The 24,767-nt window shown below is 42.9% G+C and overlaps 1 protein-coding gene across 4 annotated transcripts in view; it reads right to left on the bottom strand.

Annotated features, from left to right (window-relative positions):
- Positions 1–1,846: 1,846 nt before the first annotated feature.
- C5H14orf39 (chromosome 5 C14orf39 homolog) overlaps positions 1,847–24,767 on the bottom strand; it is a 63,470-nt gene continuing 40,549 nt past the window's right edge. For 3 of the 4 annotated variants that reach the window (XM_075926330.2, XM_075926328.2, XM_025181399.3), the window contains 7 exons: positions 23,767–23,852; positions 23,593–23,657; positions 20,353–20,423; positions 17,585–17,748; positions 15,750–15,885; positions 4,473–4,530; positions 1,847–2,635 (listed from right to left, as the gene is read on the bottom strand). In XM_075926330.2, the coding sequence (XP_075782445.2) occupies positions 2,433–2,635; positions 4,473–4,530; positions 15,750–15,885; positions 17,585–17,748; positions 20,353–20,423; positions 23,593–23,657; positions 23,767–23,852 (783 nt within the window). In that variant the 3' untranslated portion in view covers positions 1,847–2,432. Of the gene's footprint in view, positions 2,636–4,472; positions 4,531–15,749; positions 15,886–17,584; positions 17,749–20,352; positions 20,424–23,592; positions 23,658–23,766; positions 23,853–24,767 lie in introns of those variants that run through there. The other variant, XR_016349580.1, reaches the window with a different exon arrangement.

Below are 24,767 nucleotides of genomic sequence, written 5' to 3' on the forward strand. Positions count from 1 at the left end.
CATGCCAAACTAATCTGATAGCTTTCTTTGATAAGATAACGAGCCTTGTGGATAAGGGAGAAGCGGTGGATGTCATATACCTAGACTTTAGTAAGGCATTTGATACGGTCTCACATGATATTCTTATTGATAAACTAGGCAAATATAACTTAGATAGGGCCACGATAAGGTGGGTGCATAATTGGCTGGATAACCATAGTCAGAGACTTGTTGTTAACGGTGCTAAATCCTGCTGGAAAGGGATAACAAGTGGAGTTCCGCAAGGGTCTGTTTTGGGACCCGTACTGTTCAATATCTTCATCAATGATGTAGATATTGGGATAGAGAGTACGCTTATTAAGTTTGCAGATGATACCAAACTGGGTGGGGTTGCAACTTCTTTGGAGGATAGGGTCATAATTCAAAATGACCGTAGCAAGTTAGAGAAATGGTCAGAGGTAAACAGGAGGAAGTTTAATAAAGAGAAATGCAAAGTGCTCCACTTAGGAAGGAACAATCAGTTCCATACATACTAGATGGGAAGCGACTGTCTAGGAAGGAGCATGGCAGAAAGGGATCTAGGGGTCATAGTGGACCACAAGTTGAATATGAGTCAACAGTGTGATGCTGTTGCAAAAAAAGCAAATATGATTCTAGGTTGTATCAACAGGTGTGTTGTAAGCAAAACTCGTGAAGTCATTCTGCCGCTCTACTCTGCACTAGTTAGGCCTCAGCTGGAGTACTGTGTCCAGTTCTGGGCGCCACATTTCAAGAAAGATGTGGAGAAATTGGAAAGGGTACAGAGAAGAGCGACAAGAATGATTAAAGGCCTAGAGAACATGACCTATGAAGCCAGGCTTCATGAACTGGGCTTGTTTAGTTTGGAAAAAAGAAGATTAAGGGGGGACATGATAGCAGTTTTCAAATATCTAAAAGGGTGTCACAAGGAGGAAGGCGAAAATTTGTTCCTCTTGGTTTCTGAGGACAGGACAAGGAGTAATGGGCTTAAAGTGCAGCAGGGGAGGTTTAGATTGGACATTAGGAAAAAATTCCTAACTGTCAGGGTGGCCAAATATTGGAATAAATTGCCAAGGGAGGTGGTGGAATCTCCCTTTCTGGAGATATTTAAGAACAGGTTAGATAGACATCTGTCAGGGATGGTGTAGACGGAGCTTGATCCTGCCTTGAGGGCAGGGGGCTGGACTCGATGACCTCTCGAGGTCCCTTCCAGTCCTATGACTCTATGATTAATTCACGCCAAATTTGCATATCTGCTTTTGAAAGAAAAATGTAGTCTAGACTTGCCCCTATTGTGCATTCAAGGCCAAAATACCAAATACTCTAGGGTATGTCTACACTACCCTCTTAGTTCGAACTAGCGGGTTAATGTAGGCATACCGCACTTGCAAATGAAGCCCGGGATTTGAATTTCCCGGGCTTCATTTGCATAAGCGGGGAGCCGCCATTTTTAAAACCCCGCTGGTTCGAACCCCGTGCAACGCGGCTACACGGGGCACGAACTAGGTAGTTCGAACTAGGCTTCCTAGTTCGAACTACCGTTACTCCTCATTTCACGAGGAGTAACGGTAGTTCGAACTAGGAAGCCTAGTTCGAACTACCTAGTTCGTGCCCCGTGTAGCCGCGCTGCACGGGGTTCGAACCAGCGGGGTTTTAAAAATGGCGGCTCCCCGCTTATGCAAATGAAGCCCGGGAAATTCAAATCCCGGGCTTCATTTGCAAGTGTGGTATGCCTACATTACCCTGCTAGTTCGAACTAGGAGGGTAGTGTAGACATACCCCTAATTACAGAGTTATTTCAGTTTACAAAGTTGATTAAAACACTCACTCACAAAACCATATATGATAATTGAAAAACAAGTTTATTTTTAAAATGTTTTTACTTTAAATGAGACAATTGGCTAATTCCTGAATGTTGTATTTAACCCAATAAACAAATGTAAACAGTGTTTAATCCTGCAGTAAAAAATTTTTAATATTAAGTGAGTTGACTAAAAACCATACAAGACAGTATTTATACCACTGACAACAAGTGTTCTGTTGCTATAACTGACATTGACACCAATCACCACTTTTGATATCATAGATTAAATATATTCAGCATGGAGGTTTCATACTCAGTAAAAGGTACTGAATTAACTGAATATGCTATTGCCCATTGACATTTTTGGTGTTAATGTGTGCAAATTAAGGGAAAGCTTATCATAAGATTTCATGCAAACAATACATTAAATCATTAAAAGTGTTAAAAATAAAAACATCTCAGAGCATGTATGATTAGTGGAGAATATTTAGATGCTCTTGCTGCAAGTACAGTAATGTCATCTTACATTAAATGACAGAGAAGTGAAATGTTTTGAATTTTTCTTAAGTTGCTGAAAACAAGGGTCAAGGCTAAGCAGCAAAAGTATTCAAAAGGAAGTCAAGAAATGTATTCAAAAGAGTGTAAATGGTTTTGTATTTTGCGATGAAGAGTGAAAACCTTTCAGAGAGGAAGAATGTGATGATCTCTGATCCTGTCCAAATGCAAATGGAAAGCTGAAGTCATCTTTTCCATCTCCATATGTATGAGAAGAGGGCTCGGACGGAAAGGAAAATGTAAATGCATCCTCATTTTCCAATTTCCCAAATAAGCTTCCTACAAGGAATACATATTTTAATTAATCTGTTAAATTAGATAAAATCTTATTTTAAGACAATTGCAGTCGTCAGGCTATATTTCTGAAATAACTTATTGTATTTTAACATTCTGTGAATAATCAACATATACCATGTTTATTCATGCATTTGAAATGGAATTCCCATTACCAAGATGCTGTGTTCAATGAAGGCTAGCAAGTCAGTTGCACCTAATTGATTAGAGCCTTTCATGGTTTTCTATAGAACCATTCCTGATCATTCACAGAATGAAATATTTTGAGACAAGCAGTAGAAGGATTGGATGTTGAGAGGGGAAGTGGTCCCTAAAAAGATCGCTTATCCTACAAAATGGAATGCCTCAAGAAACACTGCTACAGATAAAGCAGCTATTTAACTATCAGAGTTTTGAATTTCATAATATGGAATTATTCACTTTTCCTCCCCCAAAAAAATCTTAAAACAGAAATTTGATAAAGATGAGTCTTACATCCCACATATGTATTTAGCAAGGGTGGATAAAAGAGCCTTTGTGGGCTGCATTTGGCCCGCCAAGCAGGTTGATCTGGCCCACAAAGGTCCTGACACTCCCCCGCCCCCAGGACAATCAGGATCTAGGGATGGGGGAGTGAGCAGCACTTAGAGTCAACCCTGGAGGTTGACTCTAAGCACCATGTGCCGAGGGCAGAGCAGGAGGAAATTGGCCTGATTGGCCTGGGTGTGGGGGAGCATGCAAAGTCTCCTCCCACCCTGCAAGGGGCTCAGCTGGCAGTGACTCTAAGCGCAGTGCTCCATTGCAGGGAGGGGGCAGATTTGGTGTGCTCCCCCACTCCCAAGGCCTGAGTGATCTGGGGGCAGGGAGGGACTGCATTAAATCTCTCTCCCTGCAGGAGTGCAGGAGCCAAGAAGCAACCTCCAGCTGTTCAGAACAAGCAAGTGGAGCAAAGACTTCATGCGCTCCCCCACCCAGAGATCAATCAGGGTCTGTGGATGGGGAAGCACAGAAGTGTCCTGGCCCCACCTCCTTCTGCCTGAGGCCCTGCCCAAAAGTTTCTGAAGTGGCCACTGGTCAAAAATTATTCTGATTTCAGTGAGGGCAAGCTGTCAATGAGAGGATATAAATCACAATAGTCCCCTTGATTTCACTGAAACAATGCTGATTTACACCTGTTGAGGTCCTGGTCCAGAGGAGCTGATTTTTCTCTTATTAACATCAATCTGACATTGATTTAGACAGAAGGAAGTGAGAGGAGATTCAGGTCCAAAGATTTCGCTAACAAAATGGAAACATCACTTGCACTTTAGAAAGAGATACCCAAAGATGCAGACCTTCTCCTTCTTACATTGATATTAACAGACCCAATGTGCAATTACAATGAACGGGGTTAACTGGAAGCCTTGGGTTAGCTACAGGCATTTAGCTGTGCGATGGCTGTTTTACAGTTAAGAGGACAGAAATGAGGGTTTTTTTAAAGAGTGACATGGCTCTCAGAATTGCTCCTTTTACTTTGGTTTTCTCTCTCGTGGTTTGTTCCAAGTATACCTGTTGCCAGACTTTTCCTTGCTCCTCCACCTCCTCCTTTACTCCTCCCACATTTCTTGCCACCTCTTTCATGTAAATGTTGTCTAGTTTTTGTCTCACTGATGTAATATTCAGGGACATATTTTGGGCCACAAATTATGGGATCACAGTTTTACCAATGTGCCATAGGTGAACAACATTTCTGTTAATCAAGGATCTCTTCTTGAACAGAGGTACAGACTTTTAAATGATCAACTACAGGAATAGCAAAAGAATAAACAGGTACATAAATGTATTTTCCACTTTCAAAGCTTACCAATATCTTTGTGTGGAGATACAGGATTTAGATTTCCTGCAGAATAACTTTCATCAGTCTGAAACATAGCCATTAGATTTATTAGATGAGAAAATTATAATATAAACTATAATACTGTTATAAGTATTGATTAATTTTACATAATTTTATAATGATTAAAGTTTTTAATTTAGTTAAATTGTTTCCTTTAAAGACATTAAAATGATGTCTTATCTCTTCTATCAGTATTTAAAGAAACAAATGATACAATCGCTGAAGTGATAACCAGTGAAACCACAGTACAGAAAAAATCAGGTTTTAACCAGCTTCTAAATCTAGCAGAATATTCCAGTGCAAAGAGCTAATATTTCTTTAGCATTCAGTCTTTAATTCAAAAAAGTAATCAATACTTCACAGAAAGACTGCATCCATAGTCACCTTATTGGGTAACCTTAATACGTTTACTCTTTGGTGTACATTGTAAAGAGCTACTGCAATAGAATTTTGTTGCATTATGGTCTCTATGTCATGAATACAGAGGACAGGACAAGATGTTCTTGAGGTCCCTTCCAGTCCGACAGTTCTATGATTCTTTTGTTGAATGAAATTCAAGCACAGGCACTCACTGCTCTTGTAAGCCATCTTATACAGATGTTCCAATTAATTACGGTAAATTAGCGAATATAACACTTGTCCAAGTATAACTCATGTATTACCTGCAGTTTTTTTATCGCGTGTTAAAAAATATATTAGAAAACCTGTGGACGTCCATAACCCGCAGAGACTTCTGCCGCCTTCATAAAAGAATCTGGTGGTCTTTGATGTGGTTGCCACTTACCAGCTATAAAGATTGAAGACTATGACGTCATGCAGCCCGATAATACTGGGTCTTGTTATTTTATTTTAGTAAACACAACATTGCTGCTCTTATTAAATCATTATTACATCGAAGATGCTGATTTTAATATGTTGATCTTGTCTTCTTGTAATATGAGTAAAATATGAGTAAAAATCAAATTGCACAAGACGAGGACATATATGCCCCACGGAGGGAGGGGAGGAAAGGTGCGTGGTAGGTAAAAACATGGACAACCCGCGGGCTATATTTGCTAATTTACAGTACTAATTTTTTCCAAATGGCTTCTGAAAAGTTCTATGAACAAGAGAACATATGGAGATTGATTCTCAGATGCTCTGTGCAAATGAGTTGTGAAGATGGGAACAAGGAAGCAAAAGTGTCTCCATGCTATATTTGTGACTCCTTAGCCCTGGGAGAAACAGGGGACTTGTTCAGCGCCCAGTGCAATTTAAATAGCCTACGTATGCTAGACATATCCTTCTGCTCCTGGACAGATCTGCTAGGCTTACACATGGTATTGGGCCTACAATAGTGCAACATCACAACAGAGAAACTCAACCAAAAGATGACTTGGGGTAATGTCATATTCATATTCAGGGCTTGAAAAGCCAATGGTACTGCATGAATAGGAAACTTTTCCATGTAAATTATATAACCTTCTACAGAAGCAAAGCTTTCTTTAAAATATTTTGTTTTAAAAATCCTAACGTATGGTTGTAAAGTAAAACTTATAAACTGGAACTAAGTGTTACTAATGCACTGTTTGCTTGTATCTGCAAAGTTCTCTCAGTTTTCACAGCTGTTTTTCAAGCTGATAAGAATCATAGAATCATAGGACTGGAAGGGACCTCGAGAGGTCATCGAGTCCAGCCCCCCCGCCCTCAAGGCAGGACCAAGCTCCGTCTACACCATCCCTGACAGATGTCTATCTAACCTGTTCTTAAATATCTCCAGAGAGGGAGATTCCACCACCTCCCTTGGCAATTTATTCTAATATTTGACCACCCTGACAGCTAGGAATTTTTTCCTAATGTCCAATCTAAACCTCCCTTGCTGCACTTTAAGCCCATTACTCCTTGTCCTGTCCTCAGAAACCAAGAGGAACAAATTTTCTCCTTCCTCCTTGTGACACCCTTTTAGATATTTGAAAACAGCTATCATGTCCCCCCTTAATCTTTTTTCCAAACTAAACAAGCCCAGTTCATGAAGCCTGGCTTCATAGGTCATGTTCTCTAGACCTTTAATCATTCTTGTCGCTCTTCTCTGTACCCTTTCCAATTTCTCCACATCTTTCTTGAAATGTGGCGTCCAGAACTGGACACAGTACAGGCAGTCCCCGGGTTACATGGATCCGACTTACATCGGATCCCTACTTACAAACGGGGTGAGGCAACCCCGCACTAGCTGCTTCCCCCCAGCAGACCAGGGAGACGCGAAGCTAGCGCCCCCCCCCCCCCGGCCCCAGCAGACCAGGGAGACGCGGAGCAGCTTTTCTCAGCAGACACCTCAGCTTGAGAATAAAGGACTGAGGGAAGTGAGGTGTGGGAGAATAAAACTGAGCTCTGGAGAAACATTTGGCTAGAGTTTCCCCTACTATATGTACCAGTTCCGACTTACATACAAATTCAACTTAAGAACAAACCTACAGTCCCTATCTTGTACGTAACCTGGGGACTGCCTGTACTCCAGCTGAGGCCTAACTAGTGCAGAGTAGAGCGGCAGAATGACTTCACGAGTTTTGCTTACAACACACCTGTTGATACAACCTAGAATCATATTTGCTTTTTTTGCAACAGCATCACACTGTTGACTCATATTCAACTTGTGGTCCGCTATGATCCCTAGATCCCTTTCTGCCATGGTCCTTCCTAGACAGTCGCTTCCCATCTTGTATGTATGGAACTGATTGTTCCTTCCTAAATGGAGCACTTTGCATTTCTCTTTATTAAACTTCATCCTGTTTACCTCTGACCATTTCTCTAACTTGCTAAGGTCATTTTGAATTATGACTCTATCCTCCAAAGAAGTTGCAACCCCAGCCAGTTTGGTATCATCTGCAAACTTAATAAGCGTACTCTCTATCCCAATATCTACATAATTGATGAAGATATTGAACTGTACAGGTCCCAAAACAGACCCTTGCGGAACTCCACTTGTTATCCCTTTCCAGCAGGATTTAGCACCATTAACAACAACTCTCTGACTATGGTTATCCAGCCAGTTATGCACCCACCTTATCATGGCCCTATCTAAGTTATATTTGCCTAGTTTATCAATAAGAATATCATGCAAGACCGTATCAAATGCCTTACTAAATTCTAGGTATATGACACCCACCGCTTCTCCCTTATCCACAAGGCTCCTAAATCAAAGCGTAGTCCTAAATCAAAGCAATTTCATTTTGCTGGCTCTTTCGTAACCGTTTTTCTTCAAGATGTGTTATTCATGTTGATTCCAAGTAGGTGTGTATGCACCATGCACACAGTTATTGGAAGGTTGTTCCCTGAGAGGTACCCATCGGGTTGGCTGTGGAGTCTTCTGGAGGGGTGCCGTTATGGAGTTGTATAATAGGGCCTGCTAAATCATCAACTGATCTGCTCCTTTCTGGAAACTCCAAAAGAGAGGAAGTGTGTGTGGGTGTCTTGGAATGAACATGAGCAACACATCTCAAAGAACAACACTTACAAGAGGTAAGTAATAATTTTTTTTCTTCAAGTGATTGCTCATGTAGATTCTGAGTAGGTTATCCCCAAACAGTTATCCAGTGGAAGGGATGGAGATCTGGAGTTATAGAATGGAGCATCGCTCTACTGAATGCAGCATCATCTACGGCATGCTGAGCGGTGGCATGGTGTGATGTAAATGTAAGAGTAGAAGATCACATTGCCACACAGCAGATGTCCTGGATGGGAATGCGAGCCAAGAATGCAGTGGACTACGCTTGTGCTCTTCTGAAATGTGAGGTTAATAGAGGAGCTGGGACCTTGGCTAGGTAAGAGCAGGTCCTAAAGCATGCCGTGATCCAAACAGCTGTGTAGACTTTCTAAATGTCTTAGTGCATCCTGTGATGAAGCAAATACATGTCTAATGTCAAGAGAATGGAGGGAACATTCCTTATTGATTGCACGTGACTGAGTAGAAAACCTGTAGAAAAATGTCCTGATTGGGATGAAACGATAAAACCACTTTAGGCGGGAAGTCTGGATATGACCACAGCTGCACCTTGTCCTTATAAAAGGCAGTATAAGGGGGCTCAGATGTCAGGGCCTCAAACTCTGATATCCTCCTAGCTGAAGTGAAAGTAACCAGAAAAGCTACTTCCCAGAAAAGATAGAGGAGGAAGCAGATTGCTAGCAGTTCAAAAGGGGCCCCCATTAACCTAGACAGTGCTAGATTAAGATTCACGGAGAGCGGGGGAAGGAGGGCTGTTGCTTTACATGTGGTAGAGTCTGTCTAGGTTAATGGAGGCCCCTTTTGAACTGGCCCACCACTGATTGACCCACCACTGGTTAGCAAAAAGAGAGAGCAGCCTGCCGAGCCAGGGTAAAAAGCAGAAATGGCCGCCAAATGAATCTTTACTGATGCAGCTACTAGGCCCTGTTGCTTCAGATGCAGTAAGCAATCCAGGATGACTGGGATCACGGTCTCCATTGTAAGGGTACTTTTTTTGAGAGACCAGATGGAAAACTTCTTCAACTTGGCTAGGTAAGTGGCATGGATGGAAGGTTTCCTGCTGCCTAGAAGCACCTCCTTCACCAAGTCCAATCATGCTAACCAGAACAGATTTAGCAATGGAGCTTCCAGACTCTAGGGTGAAGGGACTCCAGGTTGGGTACTGGAGATGACTGTGGTCCTCTGTGATTAAATCATAGAGGCAGCGGGGGGGACGGCCCGCAGGGAGAGTGGGGCCAGCGGGGGATTCAAGCAGTTCCTGCTGGCCCCATGCTCCCTGTGTCACTCCTGCATCACTTCTGCTTTTGAAATGTACAAGGGGCCCCAGAGGCCCCTTGTACATTTCAAAGGCTGAAGCAGCCGCAGTGGGATCTGGTACGAGTGGGGACTGCTTCAGTCTCCACTCACGCTGTTTCCCCGCTGCACCCCTGCATTCTCCCACAGAGATGATGCTGCTCCCCCCGCTTGCTGGCTCTCTCTGATAAAGGCAACGAAGGGGAGGGAAAGTGACTACTCAAGTCACTATGGGTATGTCTACACTACAAAGTTAATTCAAACTAACAGACGTTAGTTCGAATTAACTTTGATAGGTGCTACACATACAAACCACTAGTTCGAACTTAATTCGAACTAGCGGAGCACTTAATTCGAACTAGGTAAACCTCATTCTACGAGGACTAACGCCTAGTTCGAATTAAGCAGTTCGAATTAAGGGCTGTGTGGCCACTTAATTTGAACTAGTGGGAGGCTAGCCCTCCCCAGCTTTCCCTGGTGGCCACTGGGCACCACCAGGGAAACTCGTCTGCCCCCCTCCTGGCCCCGGACTCCTTAAGGGGCACGGGCTGGCTACAGTGCCCGTGCCAGGTGCAAGCCTGCCAGCACCCAGCCAGCAGACCCTGCACCTGGCACGGCTCGGGCCAGCCACCCGCTGCCCCCCAGCCCTCCCCCTCTTCCTGGGACCAGGCTGCCGGCTCCTGGGAGCCTGCACAGGTCCGCAAGAGGCGGGTGCCCGCCTGGTCTAGTGCGGACATCGTGGACCTCATCCACGACCTCCGCACTAGGCACAGGAAAGTGGCCGTCTAGGGCAGGAGAGCTGCCAGCCTGGCCACCCAGGAGCATGAAAATCAGGGTGGTCCAGTGAGACCCCCGACCCTGAGCCCTGAGCTTACAATGGCCGTACTGGGTCAGACCAAAGGTCCATCTAGCCCAATAGCCTGTCTGACGACAGTGGCCAACACTAGGGACCCTGGAGGGGATGGACCGAAACAATGACCAAGCCATTTGTCTCGTGCCTTCCATCTCCAGCCTTCCACAAACAGAGGCCAGGGACACCATTTCTACCCCCTGGCTAATACCACTCCATGGACCCAACTTCCATGACTTTATCTAACTTCTCTTTAAACTCTGTTATAGTTCTAGCCTTTACAGCCTCCTGCAGCAAGGAGTTCCACAGGTTGACTATTTGCTTTGTGAAGAACAACTTTCTGTTACTAGTTTGAAGCCTGCTACCCATTAATTTCATTTGGTGTCCTCTAGTCCTTCTATTATGGGAACTAATGAAGAACTTTTCTTTATGCACCCTCTCCACACCACTCCTTTATAGACCTCTACCCTATCCCCACTCAGTCTCCTCTTTTCTAAGCTGAGAAATCACAGTCTCTTTAGCCTCTCTTCATATGGGACCTGTTCCAAACCCCTGAACATTTTAGTTGCCCTCCCCTCTCCCACCCTCTCTATTCCCCTCTCCCACCTCCTTTTCCCAGTCTCCCCGAGTTTTGTTCAATAAAGAGAGTTTCTATTTTTGAACACACGTGTCCTTTATTTTGTACATCAGGAAGGGGGGCTAGGGAGGGGTAAGTGGAAGGAGGTGAGGGAGGAAGGGGGTACAAGCCCCCGATGGGGAGGACTGGGGTGGCTCTGCGGGCTCCTCGGGGTGGAAGCTCTCCTGAAGCCCCTTGATTAACCCCCCCTCCGGATGGCAGCCTGCGGCAAGTGCAGCCGGGCTGATGTCCGAGTTCTGTGATGTGCCGAGTGTGGGCACTCAGGGCACTCCAAGCCAGGACTGCTTTGCAAGCGGGGAACCCCTGAGAACTGTCTGTCCGGGGTGGGGGTCAGGTCCCTTTAAGCACAGCCCGCGGCTAGCCTGAGACAGCAGCTCCACGCTCTAAGTCCTAACCTGATGCCCTGCCGGCACTGCTTCCGGCCAGCCTTAACCTCGGTTCAGGGTCCACTCAGTGTGGACACGCTAGTTCGAACTAGTTTTTAAGTCTAGATGCACTAATTCGAATTAGCTTAGTTCGAATTAACTAATTCGAACTAAGTTAGTTCGAATTAGTGCTGTAGTGTAGACATACCCTACTTGACTATCCAATACGCTTATGCTTATTGGACAGTCAACTAGTTGCTTTCATCCCTATCTCCAGGTGTATCTTGTGAGTGATGCAAAAGTTCCATAACTTGAGGACTTCGTGACCCAGAGGAGATGATTGAGCACCACTGTTTGTTTATGCAAAATATTGTGGTGATGCCTGTTAGAACTGAGATATATTTGCCCTAGAAGTGGGTGTGGAAGGTCTGGCAGGCAAGATGTACTGAATGCAGCTCTTTGACATTGATAAGCAGCGGACTCTTTGCCCGAGACCAGAGGCCCTGTGTTCTGAGGTTACTTAGGTGAGCACCCAGCCCATTGCTGAAGCATCCGTAATGAGGGTGTTTCAATGGTAGTCTGGACAAGGGGATCCCTGTGCAAATTGCCTCAGGATTGAGCCACCACTGAAGAGAGAGGTGAGGATCCGAGGTGTGAGAGTTTCTACTCTGACTAAGTGGTCTCCACTTCGTCAGTAGACCTGGGCCAGCCACCCTGAAGAAGGAGGAGTCAGAGTTTGGCATGATGTATTATACCTGTGTATGCTGACATGTGGCCAAGAAGCTTTAGACAGTTTCAGTCTCTTGTGGTAGGGAAGGCTATAAAGTCTCTTGTAATGGCACTCATAATGATGAACCGAGACTGAGGGAGAAAAGTCCTGGCCTGGATCAAGTCTACCTGAGCTCCTATGAACTCAATCCTCTAAGCAGAGATGAGAGTTTGTCACATTCAGGATGAGACTGAGTGAAAAACATGCTGTGCACCAGAATCACATGGTTTTCTATTTGAGCCTGTGACCAGTCTTTGATTAGTCAATCATCCAGGTATGGAAACACCTGCATATGTCTTCTTCGCAGGAAGGCCACCACGATGGCCATGCACTTTTGTGACAACATGAGGGGCCATCGACAAGCCAGAAAAGGAAGTTTGTGAACTGGTAGTGCATCTTGCCTGCCAAAAACTGGAGGAACCTCCTGTGGGATGGGATAATGAAAACACACATCCTTCAAATCAAGGGCAGCATACCAGTCACTTGGATCCAGTGAGGGGATGATACAGGCTACGTGCACCATACAAAACCTCAACTTCTTCATGAACCTGTTGAGATCCAGAACAGATCCAGAATAAGCCAAAGCTAATCCTGGACCTTGGAACTAGAAAATAACAAGAGTAGAACTCCCACTCCTGAACTCCAGAGGGCCCTGCTCCACAGCTCTGAGTAGCAGGAGCAACTGTGCCTCCTGTATAAGGTGTTGCTCATGATAAGGATCCCTGAAGAGGGACTGGGAAGGAAGAATTTGGAGCAATATCCCAATTCCACCATGCTTAAGACCCAGCAATCCAATGTGATCTGGGCCCAAGCACAGTAGAAATGGGATAAATGGTTTGCAAACATAGGACAAGGATCTGGGATATGAGCTGGTACACATCTTCAGAAGTCAAGGACTACCTAGCTGAGCCCTGTTCTTGATTATTGGAGGAGTTTGGAGGCCTTCGCCTGTTTCTGCAGCTCCCTCTCCTGTTCTAATCCTGCTTGAGTTGGGATGGATAATAATGAAGCAGTGGCCGTGCCTTAAAGGGCTTCCTTTGCAGGGATAGTGTATGGAGGCCCAGAGATTTTAAGATTGCCCTGGTGTCTTTCAGGCTATGGAGCCTGCAATCAGTTTGCTCACCAAAAGAGCCCACCGGCACGCTGTCTCTACCATCTTGTTAGTCTTTATAGTGCTACATAGTCCTGTTTTTTGTTTCAGCTACACCAGACTAACACGGCTGCATTTCTATCACAGAGCTGGAAGAGACCTCCGGAGGTCATCAAGTCCAGCCCCTTGCCCAAGACAGGACCAATCTCAACTAAATACTCCAGTTGTGGCCTCACCAGAGCCGAATATAAGGCTGATTCTCTCTGGGGTTTCCCAGCCAGAGGAGGAGGATGGGCCTCTCCTGTCCAAGGCTATTAATACAGAACAGAAATTGAGGCCCTGGGCTTGATGGGGCCTGATGTGACTGCACCCAGTGGGAGTGTCTGGAATGGTGCTGGCTTCTCTGTCCTGGACATGTAGGAGTCTGGCTCTAAGTCAGAGGTCAAGCCCAAACTTGAGGACCAAAAGTATGCAGTCCTGGAGGATGCCGAAGGGTAGTGCCAAGGGGAAGTACCTAGCAGCTCTTAATACTTCTAAAAAGTAGAGGCACAGCATCTGGGACCAGGCGTGAGCTGGAACAGCTGATCCCCAGCTCACATTTGGTCCCCCACTGCACCTCTGTCTCCCAAGCTAAGCCGTCTCCCCCCAGCACCAGCTCATGTTCCCCCTGCTTGCTGCTTCTCTTTGATAGAGGCAGCAAGGGAGGAAGGAAGCAACTTGTCAAGCAGTGACTCGACTACCCGAAAAGCATATGCTTATCGGGTAGTCAATTACTTGACTAGTCGCTTTCATCCCTAGGATGGATGGAATATCCAAGTCCCCCATATGGTTTTCCCGCACCAGGGAGTCCATGCAAAGCAGACTTAACGGCTCTGCTTGTGGTATCAGAGTTGACAGTACGGGTTGCTCTCAAGGCACTGCAGAGTGTCCCAAGGCAAAATGAACTCCCTTGGTCTTATTACCCTTGGTTATAGGTGATCTTCCCCTCTCCGGCTGCTTCTGCCTCTTATGTGGCACTGGAGAATGTGAATGGCACCGAGACATTACCACAGCAGACTTTTACAAGAGATGGTGCCAGGAAATCTCAGGCACCAAGTCCTTCAGAACTTCCTTTGACAGCAGTGCCACACCGTCCCACACCAAGGACGATGCACTGAGCACCAAAGAGGCTGGTTTCAGAGCTAGGCCCGGCTGCACTTGTTGAGGGTGAAGGGCTGTCTCTATAAGGAGAAGTTTAAGTCTATAGTCTCCCTATTTATGCGAGGCCAGAAACCCCTACAGATCTTGCACTGGTCAGTTTGATGTGCTTCCCCCAAACACTTGAGACAAGGTCCGTGAGGGTCTTCTGTGGGCATAGGCTTCTGGTAAGAAGCACAAGGTTTGAAGCCCAGGGACCAAGGCATGCCTCCATCACTGGAGGAGGGAGAGGAAGGGGCTAATGACCCCATTCAACTAAAAAAACCCACTTATCCTATTTTAACTAAACACTTATCTTAACTAACGTATATGCTAATTAGGGCTGTCAATTAACGCACGTTAACACCTGGGATTAACGCAGGGCAGAATTAACATGTTAAAAAAATTAACACACGTTAATCGCAGGCATTTCTGTGCGGCGCTACCCCTTTGAAATGCCGCTGCAGTGCTTCAAAGGGGCAGTGCTGCACAGCTGATCCCATGCTTCGTGTGGCGCTGCCCCTTTGAAATGCTGCGGCGGCATTTCAAAGAAGCAGCACCACACAGAAATACCTGTGATTAATGCATGTTAATTTTTTTAACGCGTTAATTCTGCCCTGCGTTAATCACAGCCATTTTCGTGCGTTAATTGACAGCTCTAATTGAAATCAATATATTTGAAGATATAGAAAACATCCAAAATATTTAAATAGATAGGATACTTATTATTGTTTAACAGTACGATTAATTGTGCAATTACTTGCGATTATTTTTTTAATCACGCGATTAATCGTGATTAACTTTTTAAATCACTGGACAGCCCTAATGCTAATGAGAACTGTTTACAATGAATAGCTAAGAAAATACTAGGGAATCAGTTGCCCAGAGGCAAGAGAAGAAGAGTTCCAACGACCCATCACTGGAGATAAGGAGGAACAGAGCAGGCAGCCGGTTGGCAGGGCCTTGTATACACTTCTATAAGAGTGTCTCTACAGGGGGCTCCACAGCCAACCTGACAGGTACCCATAGGGGAAAAACCTTCTGATGACTATGCATGTGGTGCATACACACTTGCTTGGAATCAACATGAGCAATCAGTCACAGAAGAATCTCCAAACATTAGCAGAGGCTGGCACTGAAGCTATGCCCTAGGAAGGGGAACACAACAGTGAAGGGTAGAGGAAGGGAAGAACAGAGGAACATCTTTCCCTTGTTCAGGAACCAGAGGTGTCAGAAGGCTCCTTGGCCCAGATCCTCAAAAGTATTTAGATGACTCATTCCCATTAGATTTAGGCAGCTAAATATCTTTGAGAATTTGAGCCCTGTTGCCTTCCATAGGATTAAATGCACATGGGCTAGTCCCAGAGACGGGAAAAAAAACCTGATCCAAAATTCTCTTACTGGGATTAAGAGTAGAAAAGCACTGCCAAAGGATATATTTTATAAAAGTAAACCAGCTAGTAAACTAGTGACAACGTAAGTGAACACAAAGGATGCAGGGAATGTTCTGCACAATCAACTAAGTTTTCTGAGAATATTTCACTTTATGAAAATAAACTGATCATATCCTTAAGATTTAATGTTACCTGGTCTGATGAATTTTCTGCTCCAAACACAGAAGAGTCAAATAAATTAAAGCCAGGTGACTTTTGGGTACAGGCCATAAGAAAAGAAAAAGCAGGTGATTTTGGTGTCTGTCCTTCACTACCTAAATTATGGCTCCTGCAACGAAAGAAAGGAAGAAATTAAGAAAGAATTTTCTATTGAGAGTTATGTAAAAAGTCCTCCCTATGACTGAATAGAATACACTTAGGTAAACTGGTTTTGACTGCGATCCCACAATGGTTTTACACTGATGTAACTTCATTGATTTTAACAGAGTTACTACTGTTTTACATATAGGTGCAATCATAACCTGGTTTCTTGTTCTACTATAGATGCTGTAACACCAAAATCAATAATGTATTATGAAAATATCTCTTAACAGAAGGACTTTCATACCAGGGGAAATGTTCAAACCTGTTGATGTGTGACAAGAAATCATAGAATCATAGAGCTGGAAGAGACCTCAGAAGGTCATCAAGTCCAGCCCCCTGCCCAAAGCAGGACTAATCCCAACTAAATCAACCCAGCCAGGATTTTGTCAAGCCGAGACTTAAAAACCTCTAGGGATGGAGATTCCACCACTTCCTTAGGTAACCCATTCCAGTACTTCACCACCTCTCTAGTTTTTCCTAATATCCAACCTAGACCTCTCCCACTGTAACTTGAGACCATTGCTCCTTGTCCCCTTTGGAACCTCCCTTCAGGAAGTTGAAGACTGCTATCAAATCCCCCCTCACTCTTCTCTTCTGCAGACTAAACAAACCCAAATCCCTCAGCCTCTCCTCATATGTCACATGCTCCAGCCCCCTAATCATTTTGGTCGCCCTCCGCTGGACCTTCTCCAATGCATCCACATCCTTCCTGTAGTTGGGGGCCCAGAACTGAACACAATACTCGAGATGTGGCCTCACCAGAGCCGAATAAAGGGGAATAATCATTATCTGGATCTGCTGGCAATGTTCCTCTTAATGCAACCTAAGATGCCATTAGCCTTCTTGACTACAAGGGCACACTGTTGACTCATATCCAGCTTCTTGTCCACTGTAATCCCCAGGTCCTTTTCTGCAGAACTGCTACTTAGCCATTCGGTCCCCAGCCTGTAACAATGCTTGGGATTCTTCCATCCCAAGAGCAGGACTCTACACTTGTCCTTGCTGAACCTCATCAGAAATCAGAGGTAATAAACAAAAACAACAAAATAATCAACCAGGAAAATACAACATCATATATGCAAATTCTCAATAAGAGAACTACTTGGACAGCAGTAATGGTGAAAAAGATTTACTGTGATGGAGAGCTAGTTAGACATGAATTTATAATCTAATTTGGCAGCAAAAGAAGCCAGTGTAATTTTGGGTTACATAAACAGGAAGATCTTTTTCTCCTGAAGATGCTGTAGTCAAGAAATACTATCAGATTTGTGTCTTCCAAATCATTTCCATTGAAATAGAGTGTGAGATCATAAATGCAGGATTATGATTTAATTTCAGTAACAAGTAGAATAGGAAGCTAGATTTTGGGGGAGAATGCCCTTATTGAGGCATCAATGCTTCAAATTATACCAAACGAAAAACAAAGAATAAGTACTCATATCACTGCTGAATGGATAAATGTATTCTTTCAAGTCTGCTTCAGAATGAATGTCCCTCTAAAACAAAATTCCATTCGCTATAATAATTTAAATAAAGCCTGAACATTGTTCAGCAATGTCTTGCAAGAAAAAAGGTGTGTTTTTGCATAACAAAGTTAATCATGTTTATAAAATGTACATCAGCACAACATGGCTCATAAAAGTTCAATAAAATTAAAATCCTACAATTCAAATGGAGGTGTTTTAAAGAAGTGGGCTTTCTTCCCACTAGATTCTGGTGTTCTTATAAATAAAGGCATCTCAGGGGTTTCTGGAAAATGTTCGGTACTTTCTTCTGCTGCTTTAGGATTATCCTCACTGGACTTAATAAAACATTCTGTGTGTACATTCTGTTAAAAAGAAATGTCACATAATAAAAAGCATGCTTATGATATTTACAATTTTTAAAAAAATCTCAATATTCCTTTTACCAATAAATATAGTAACTATATTTTGTCTTTGTGTTAACAGTGTAACCTTCATAAAAATAAGGGAAGACTGATATAAACTTCTAAAAATAACACAGGTGTCACCTGAGTGGTCCCAAACAACTTAGTTTGCCGGAGCAGAGGTCAAGACTCCCCACTGAGCTATAGGCTCTGCTCCCAGGCCTCCAGCCTCCAGCCCCACACCATGCCATCTTCAACCAGGGTTGAGCCCCTCCACTGCATCATCCCAGGCTGCCCACCCAGCCACTAGCCCCAATGCCTGCTTCCCCAGCTGGGGCTGCGTTCCCCACTGTGCCAGCCCAGCTGGGTCTATGCTCCTGGCCACTGGCCCCACTGTTTCCAGCCACAGCTGGGCTCTGCTCCCCACTGTGCTAGCCCCAGCTGGAGCTGCACTCCCCACCGCACTGGCCCCACTGGCCAACCCAGCCCAGACTACACTTCTGAACCTGGTCATCCAGAGCTCTCTGGTCCAGCAATATCCATGGTCCTGCTGGATATTTTAGAGGTTCAACCTCTATTTTATTTTTTATTGGACCACCTTCTATTGATGAGAGAAACAAGTTTGCCATTTTACTTAGAACTCGAAAGCTTGTCACTCTCGGCAGCAGATGGTGGTTCAATAAAAGATGTTACCTTACCTTGGATCTCTAATATCCTGGGACCAACACCAGTACATTTGCATACTATAGTTACCTTTGCATATTAAACTATGTGATTTACAAAAAAAAAAGAAATCACATCTGGGACTGACACAATATAGATAAAATTTCTGTACAAAAAGAAATTTGGGAAACGTATACATTGACTGAAATAGGTCTTTAGAACGGAAGAACAACCTCGACTTTTCCTATCGCTAACATTACTACGTTTCTCACAGTAGAACTATTTACATCTAATGCTTTTAGTATCAGTAGAAAGAGATAACCTTTCAGTATTCTCTAGTGGAATTAGGGAACATCACAATAAGAACATACTTCAGTTCACTGCCAGACTCTCTTTTTCCAAAGAAAAGGTTAGATAAGAATGGACGCTTGAACTCTGAGCAGGAAATCTCCACCAGGACACAGGTGATATTTTTGTAAAGGAGATCCTTGTCCACAAGTGGTACTCAAAATAAGAGCTTTTAAAAGAACTTAAAACATAGATCCAATGCATGAAAGTTAAAGCTAGTCAAACTCAGACTGAAAATAAGGTATAAACTTTTAACAGTGAGGGTAATCAAGCATTGGATCTATTTACTAAAAGTCATGATAGAGTCTACATCTCTGGCAAATTTTAAATCAAGACTAAATTTTTAAAAAAAGAATATGTTGGGTCTAGTCAAAAATAATTATTTTGGGGGAGTTCTATGGTCTGAATTATGTTGGATGTCAGACTTGGTCCCTTTTGTCCTCGAAATCTATGAACCTCAATAAATGAAAATTAATGTAGAAATTATAGACCTTAATGCATTAAAAGGGACAAGGAAGCATAGGTGAAAATATCATCATATGTCCTTGCACAATGTAAATTTCCAGTATTGCACAAGGAAATCAATTGCTGAACAGAAATATAATTTCTATCTCATTCTACCACCTTATTTGAACCAGGCTCTGTACACAATTAATTCCCAAACTATGAGTTCAATAGCAATCTGAATGTAGCACATCTCTACCCTAATACAAATACTACTAATAAATCAAAATGGGAATTATTTAGTGACTTTAATTAATATCAGACTCCATGAACATTTCACAAGTTAATGCTGACCCCAACATTTTGCTTTAAAAAACCCTCTCCTATCTTTAAAAAACAGTTTTTTATTCAGCCATGTGGAATTCATTGTGTAACAAAAAGTCCATAAAGATCATATGCCTCCTGAAGAAAGATTTGATAACAGAAAATTTCAGAGCTCTTACAGAAATCAAATGCACAGTTTTCACTGCCAGCTGATATGGGTTTTAAATTAAAAAAATGCTTCCAGGAGGACTAATCTTTAACAATGCAAAACAAAAGAAGACACTAAACTTCCTTGCCACAGCAACAACTCCTTTGACCAATCAGCCAGAGAACAGAATCTCAGGGACACTCATATTTCATAGTAACAACATTTTCTCCTTTCTGTTAAAACTATGGAAGTAATTTTATTGAGATCCTAGATTCATGACCAAGCTGATCGCGCCAAAAGAATGCATGGTATGTCATAGCTACCTGACTACTATTCAAAAACTTTCTTTCCCTGACAGAAAGCTCTACTTTTTATAAGCATCATTAGTATATTAATAAAAAAAATAACATCTTGGAATATATGCAGTTCATTTAAGCTATCATTAGGGGTGACTTAGATATTGGAGAAACATATTTTAAATTGAAAAAAGTCTTCAGTATGCAGTTAAAGTATTGTGCTGAAGGGTATAAGAACCAAGGATCAAATCCTGCTTTCCTTATTCCTGACAGTAGAGTCATTTGAGTCAAAGTAATCTCATTACTCTAAATAAAACAACGAAAAAAAACCCCTTAACTTACTTGAGATATATATGCAGAATCCTTCGATTGACTTGCTGCTCCCATATCTGGACATTCAACATCTTTGTTTCCTATATAAAAAAGATGGCATTATTTGTATTAGAAATAAAAAATAGCTTTTACTTTTAAAAGATAGTTCTTGTAGTTAAATCAGAAAGCTGATGTGGGAAAAGGCTACTTGAAAAAGTTTCCTATATTTACATTGCTATTCAGAGACTTACAGACTATAAGGCCAGAAGGAAACATCATGATCTTCTATACCAGAGGCAAACTATGGCCCACAGGCCACATCTGGCCAATCAAACCTTTCAGGCAGGCCCCCCAGCTCCTATCAGGGAATGGGGTCAGGACTGCCTTGCTGGGAGAAGCCAGCCCAACTTCCGGCAGCATGGCAAGCAGGGGCAGATAGTCCCCAGCTCCTCCGCTTCTGTTTCTCCTGCCCTGCAACCTCAATTCCATGGAGTACAGGATCTTTCGAAAAAGCACTGTTGACAGAACCGCAGCTAGACTTTACTTTCACTTTCGAAAGAGCGCTTGATCGGCACAGCGCCCGAACGTGAGTATGCAAATGAAGCTCAGGATATTTAAATCCCGGGCTCATTTGCACTTTCGAAGTGCTTGATTTGCATCCCTCTGTCGGCAGAGGGATGCAGTCTAGAAATAGCCAGGCTGTGTTACTGAAGTTCTCAATTGTGATTTAAAGGCTATGTCTACACAAAGCACTTTTGTCAGTAAAACGTTTGTCAGTCAAGGATGTGAATAAAAAGCATCTCTGCCTGACATAAGTTTCACTGACAAAAGGACTGGTTTGGACAGTACTAAGTTGGCAGGAGATGCTCTCTCATTAACTTGGCTACTGCCACTCATTAGCAGTGATTTAATCATACAAAAAGGAGAGTTCTCTCCCATCAGCATAGAGCAACTCGGCGGCAGGATATAGGGCAGGGCAAGCGGGGTGGCTGCCCTGAGCCCCGCGCTTCAATAGGCCCCGCGCACGAGCTACTACCTGTCGGCTGTGGTCGTGGCGCATGAACAGAATTGTGCTACCCCGGGTCCCACGCTTCAATAGGCCCACGCCCTGGGCCCCGCAAAATTCTCATCCGCCCCTAGAGCAACTACACAGGAAATATTACAATGGCTCAGCTGCAGTACTACAGCTGTTTCTCTGAAAGGTCTGCAGTGCAAACGTAGCCAAAAATTGCAAGTTATAGAGACTTTGCCATTTATATTAGTTTGGGTAATATTTACACTGAAGCTGCTCAATGTGTAGATTCTTTCTACTGATTCTTCAAACCATTTAATAAGGATGGTCAAACCAATTCAAATTCCATAACAGCACTTTTCAAGTGTCCTGGAATCCCACTTTGTGACTATTTTCCAAGCAGTTTCCAATCATTCTGTCACTTATTCCAATATCATGGGAGCATTGCCAAGATGCTATCATCAAGCCTGGTCTGCTCTGCTCCTTCTGACTGATGTTACTGCTCTCTAAGGTCATGTTGATCCTTACCAGGAGATCAGCGCTGCAGCAATTGATCCCCAGGGGACCATTTAGCGTAGGGGCAGGGAACCTTTTTTGGCTTAAGGGCCACTGACCCACAGAAAAATTAGCCAAGGACTGCACCCAAGTGAGAAAAAAAGTCTCAGGGCCAGATCCAGGCAAGTCTGGGCCTGATGTTCCCCACCCCTAATTTAGCCTGCTAAACCCAGGTTCTGAGTTCAATCCTTGAGGGAGCCATTTAGGGATCTGGGGCAAATCTGTCAGAGATGGTACTTGGTCCTGCTGTGAGGGCAGGGGACTGGACTTGACCTCTCAAGGTCCCTTCCAGTTCTAAGAGATGGTATATCTCCTTATATTATATTTATATTATAGTGGGCCTAGCAAAGCTCCACCAATCACTTTCTTCACTTTCTCATTGACTGTGGTACTCTGCTGGAACAAGAAGCATAAGGGAAGTCAACAAGGGTGTTTCCCCTGTTGAACCTCCACAGTGGAGACCCTGCAGCAATTCAGCCTATGGTACACTGACTCTAGCTATGGTATTCATGTAGCTGGAACTGTGTACCTTAGGTCAACATTGGAACATAGTGTAGGCTTGCCCTAAGAGTGTTAGTAGCAGACACAAGAACATGATGTGGAAGCAGTATGAACAGCACATATATACAAGGAATGACTGAGGAATCTCTAGGTATAGGGGGGAAAAAGATGGGAAAGATACGAATTAGAGGGAAATAAGAAATGGTATCAGACTTTTTGTCCTAAATTTCAGAACCTATTTGCAATGTCCCACATATTGTGGGTCCTGATCCCACATTTCAGTATTGGGAGGACTAGGTAGGATCTTCACATATACAGAATGCACTATAGTTTTTGAAGAGGATTTAACCTGACAATACCATAGAAATCCAAATGAAACCCAGACTCAAAAACTTGTGATTTTAAAATAGTTGGTTCTCTTCCCATGCTTCTCTTATTTCTGTTCTAATTTTGCACCTATTCTGCACATAAATTTTTATTCTGTTCGGGTTCGTCTACACAGCAGGGCTAAATTTGAATTAAGCTATGTAACTTGAGGTATGTCAATTGCGTAGCTGAAGGTGAAATGGCTTAATTCAGATTTGGCGCTGTCTACACAACAGGAAGTTGAAGGAAGAACACTCTTCCTTCAACTTCGCTTACTCCTTGTAAAATGCGGGTTACAGGAATTGGAGTAAGAAGTCCTCCAGCTCAACATTATTTTGAAATAAAGGCTGGCAGTGTAGATGCAGACTATGTTATTTCAGAATAACATCAGTTATTCCAAAATAACACTGCTGTGTAAACATACTCTTACAATTTACCAAGAAAACTACAGTAACTTTATATTTTCCCAATTATTTTTTGTCCTCCTATGTCTAGCCTCCTATTTAGTATTTGTTTCTCTTCTTTTTATAAGTTATTTATCAGAGCTTCCTTTGACCCATTCTTGGCTCCTAAATCGCTTGACATTGGTTTTAATTTTTATACATCCAATTGGTGCCTACAATTTTAGGTCACATGGATGACTCAGTTAATCATTGTATCTACAAACCTAAATTGCCTAAGTAATCAAATTGCAAGTGCAAAAATGAAGGCCCAATTTATGATATGATGAAAATTTGGCCCCTTATCTTTTTCCTATGTCATATGTTTTATTCAGATATAGAGAAGCTTGCATTTTGGTAGCACCTTCCATCCAAAAATCTCAAATAACCCATTACCTATTACTGCATCTTCTTTTTCATACCATTGCTTGCAAGCTGTTTGCTTCTGAGGAACTAGCAATCTAAGGAAACAAAAATAATGCTGATGTTTCTCTGAAAGTGGATTATTTCCATGCAATCCATCTTCATCTATAATTTCAGCAATGAAAGATGGTTTACTAAAAAAGTTACCTGAACTGTGTTTGGTTTTGCAAGCTTGCTAGGGATGGAACTTCAGCAATTTTGGGATTGTTAGTCCCTGCACTCTCATTAAATATCTAAAACACAAGAAACGTTTAAAAGGAAGAAGTAAAAGAAATTTACAAATTGTAACTTCAGCAATGACATTTTAACTTTTCCTTACTCTATGAAATTTCTGTCCTCTTCACCTCTATTCATAAGTGATAAGATCCTAACCTTGCTGTTTTTCTGCTTCTCTCTGGATTACCTCCAGATAAGCATGTTTTCTGTAGTATGGATTCCCAAATGATGTTCTTTTGCCAATATGATTTCACCCATGTTGCATAGAAGAGAATATTTCCTGATCCCTCAAGTAATACTATAATTTACCTCTTAAAACGTCGTTGGCAACTTTGTGCAGCATCATGTTGCATGCCCACATTTGATTTGTTTATGAGCAAACCTAGATCATTCTTGGTCGTTATTGCTTCACAACCATGGAGAGAGTGGGGCCATTGCCTGCCTCCATCTCTAAAGGCTGATGTGTGCTCACTCCTAAAGTGATGTATAGTGAGCACCCTAAGCTTCCCCAATTATCACCTCTAATATCATTAGCTCACAGACATTTACCTCCCGCGCATCCTCCTTCTGGTCTGAAATTTGATTTGTCCTTTTCATAAGTGTTCATTTTTTTAATTGTATGCTTTGGTATATATGGTTATGACAATTTTCTTCCACTATTTGATCTGAGGAAGTGGGTCTGGCCCACAAAAGCTCATCACCTATTAAACCATCTTGTTAGTCTTTAAAGTGCTACATAGTCCTGTTTTTTAATGCCACTATGTGGCACTAAGAACCCAATGAAATGCTTATGTAGCAGAAACACTTTACTTTATAAGATTCATAAAGGTTATTTTTATTTGCAAAGCATATACCAAAATGAATTGAGTACCAAAGAGAGAACACTCATCATCTTATCTCACCTGCTTTGAATTTTAGAAGATACAGTTAAT

Source organism: Pelodiscus sinensis, chromosome 5 (assembly GCF_052426305.1).
Source record: "Pelodiscus sinensis isolate ZL-2025 chromosome 5, ASM5242630v1, whole genome shotgun sequence".
Taxonomy (NCBI): Eukaryota; Metazoa; Chordata; order Testudines; family Trionychidae; genus Pelodiscus; species Pelodiscus sinensis.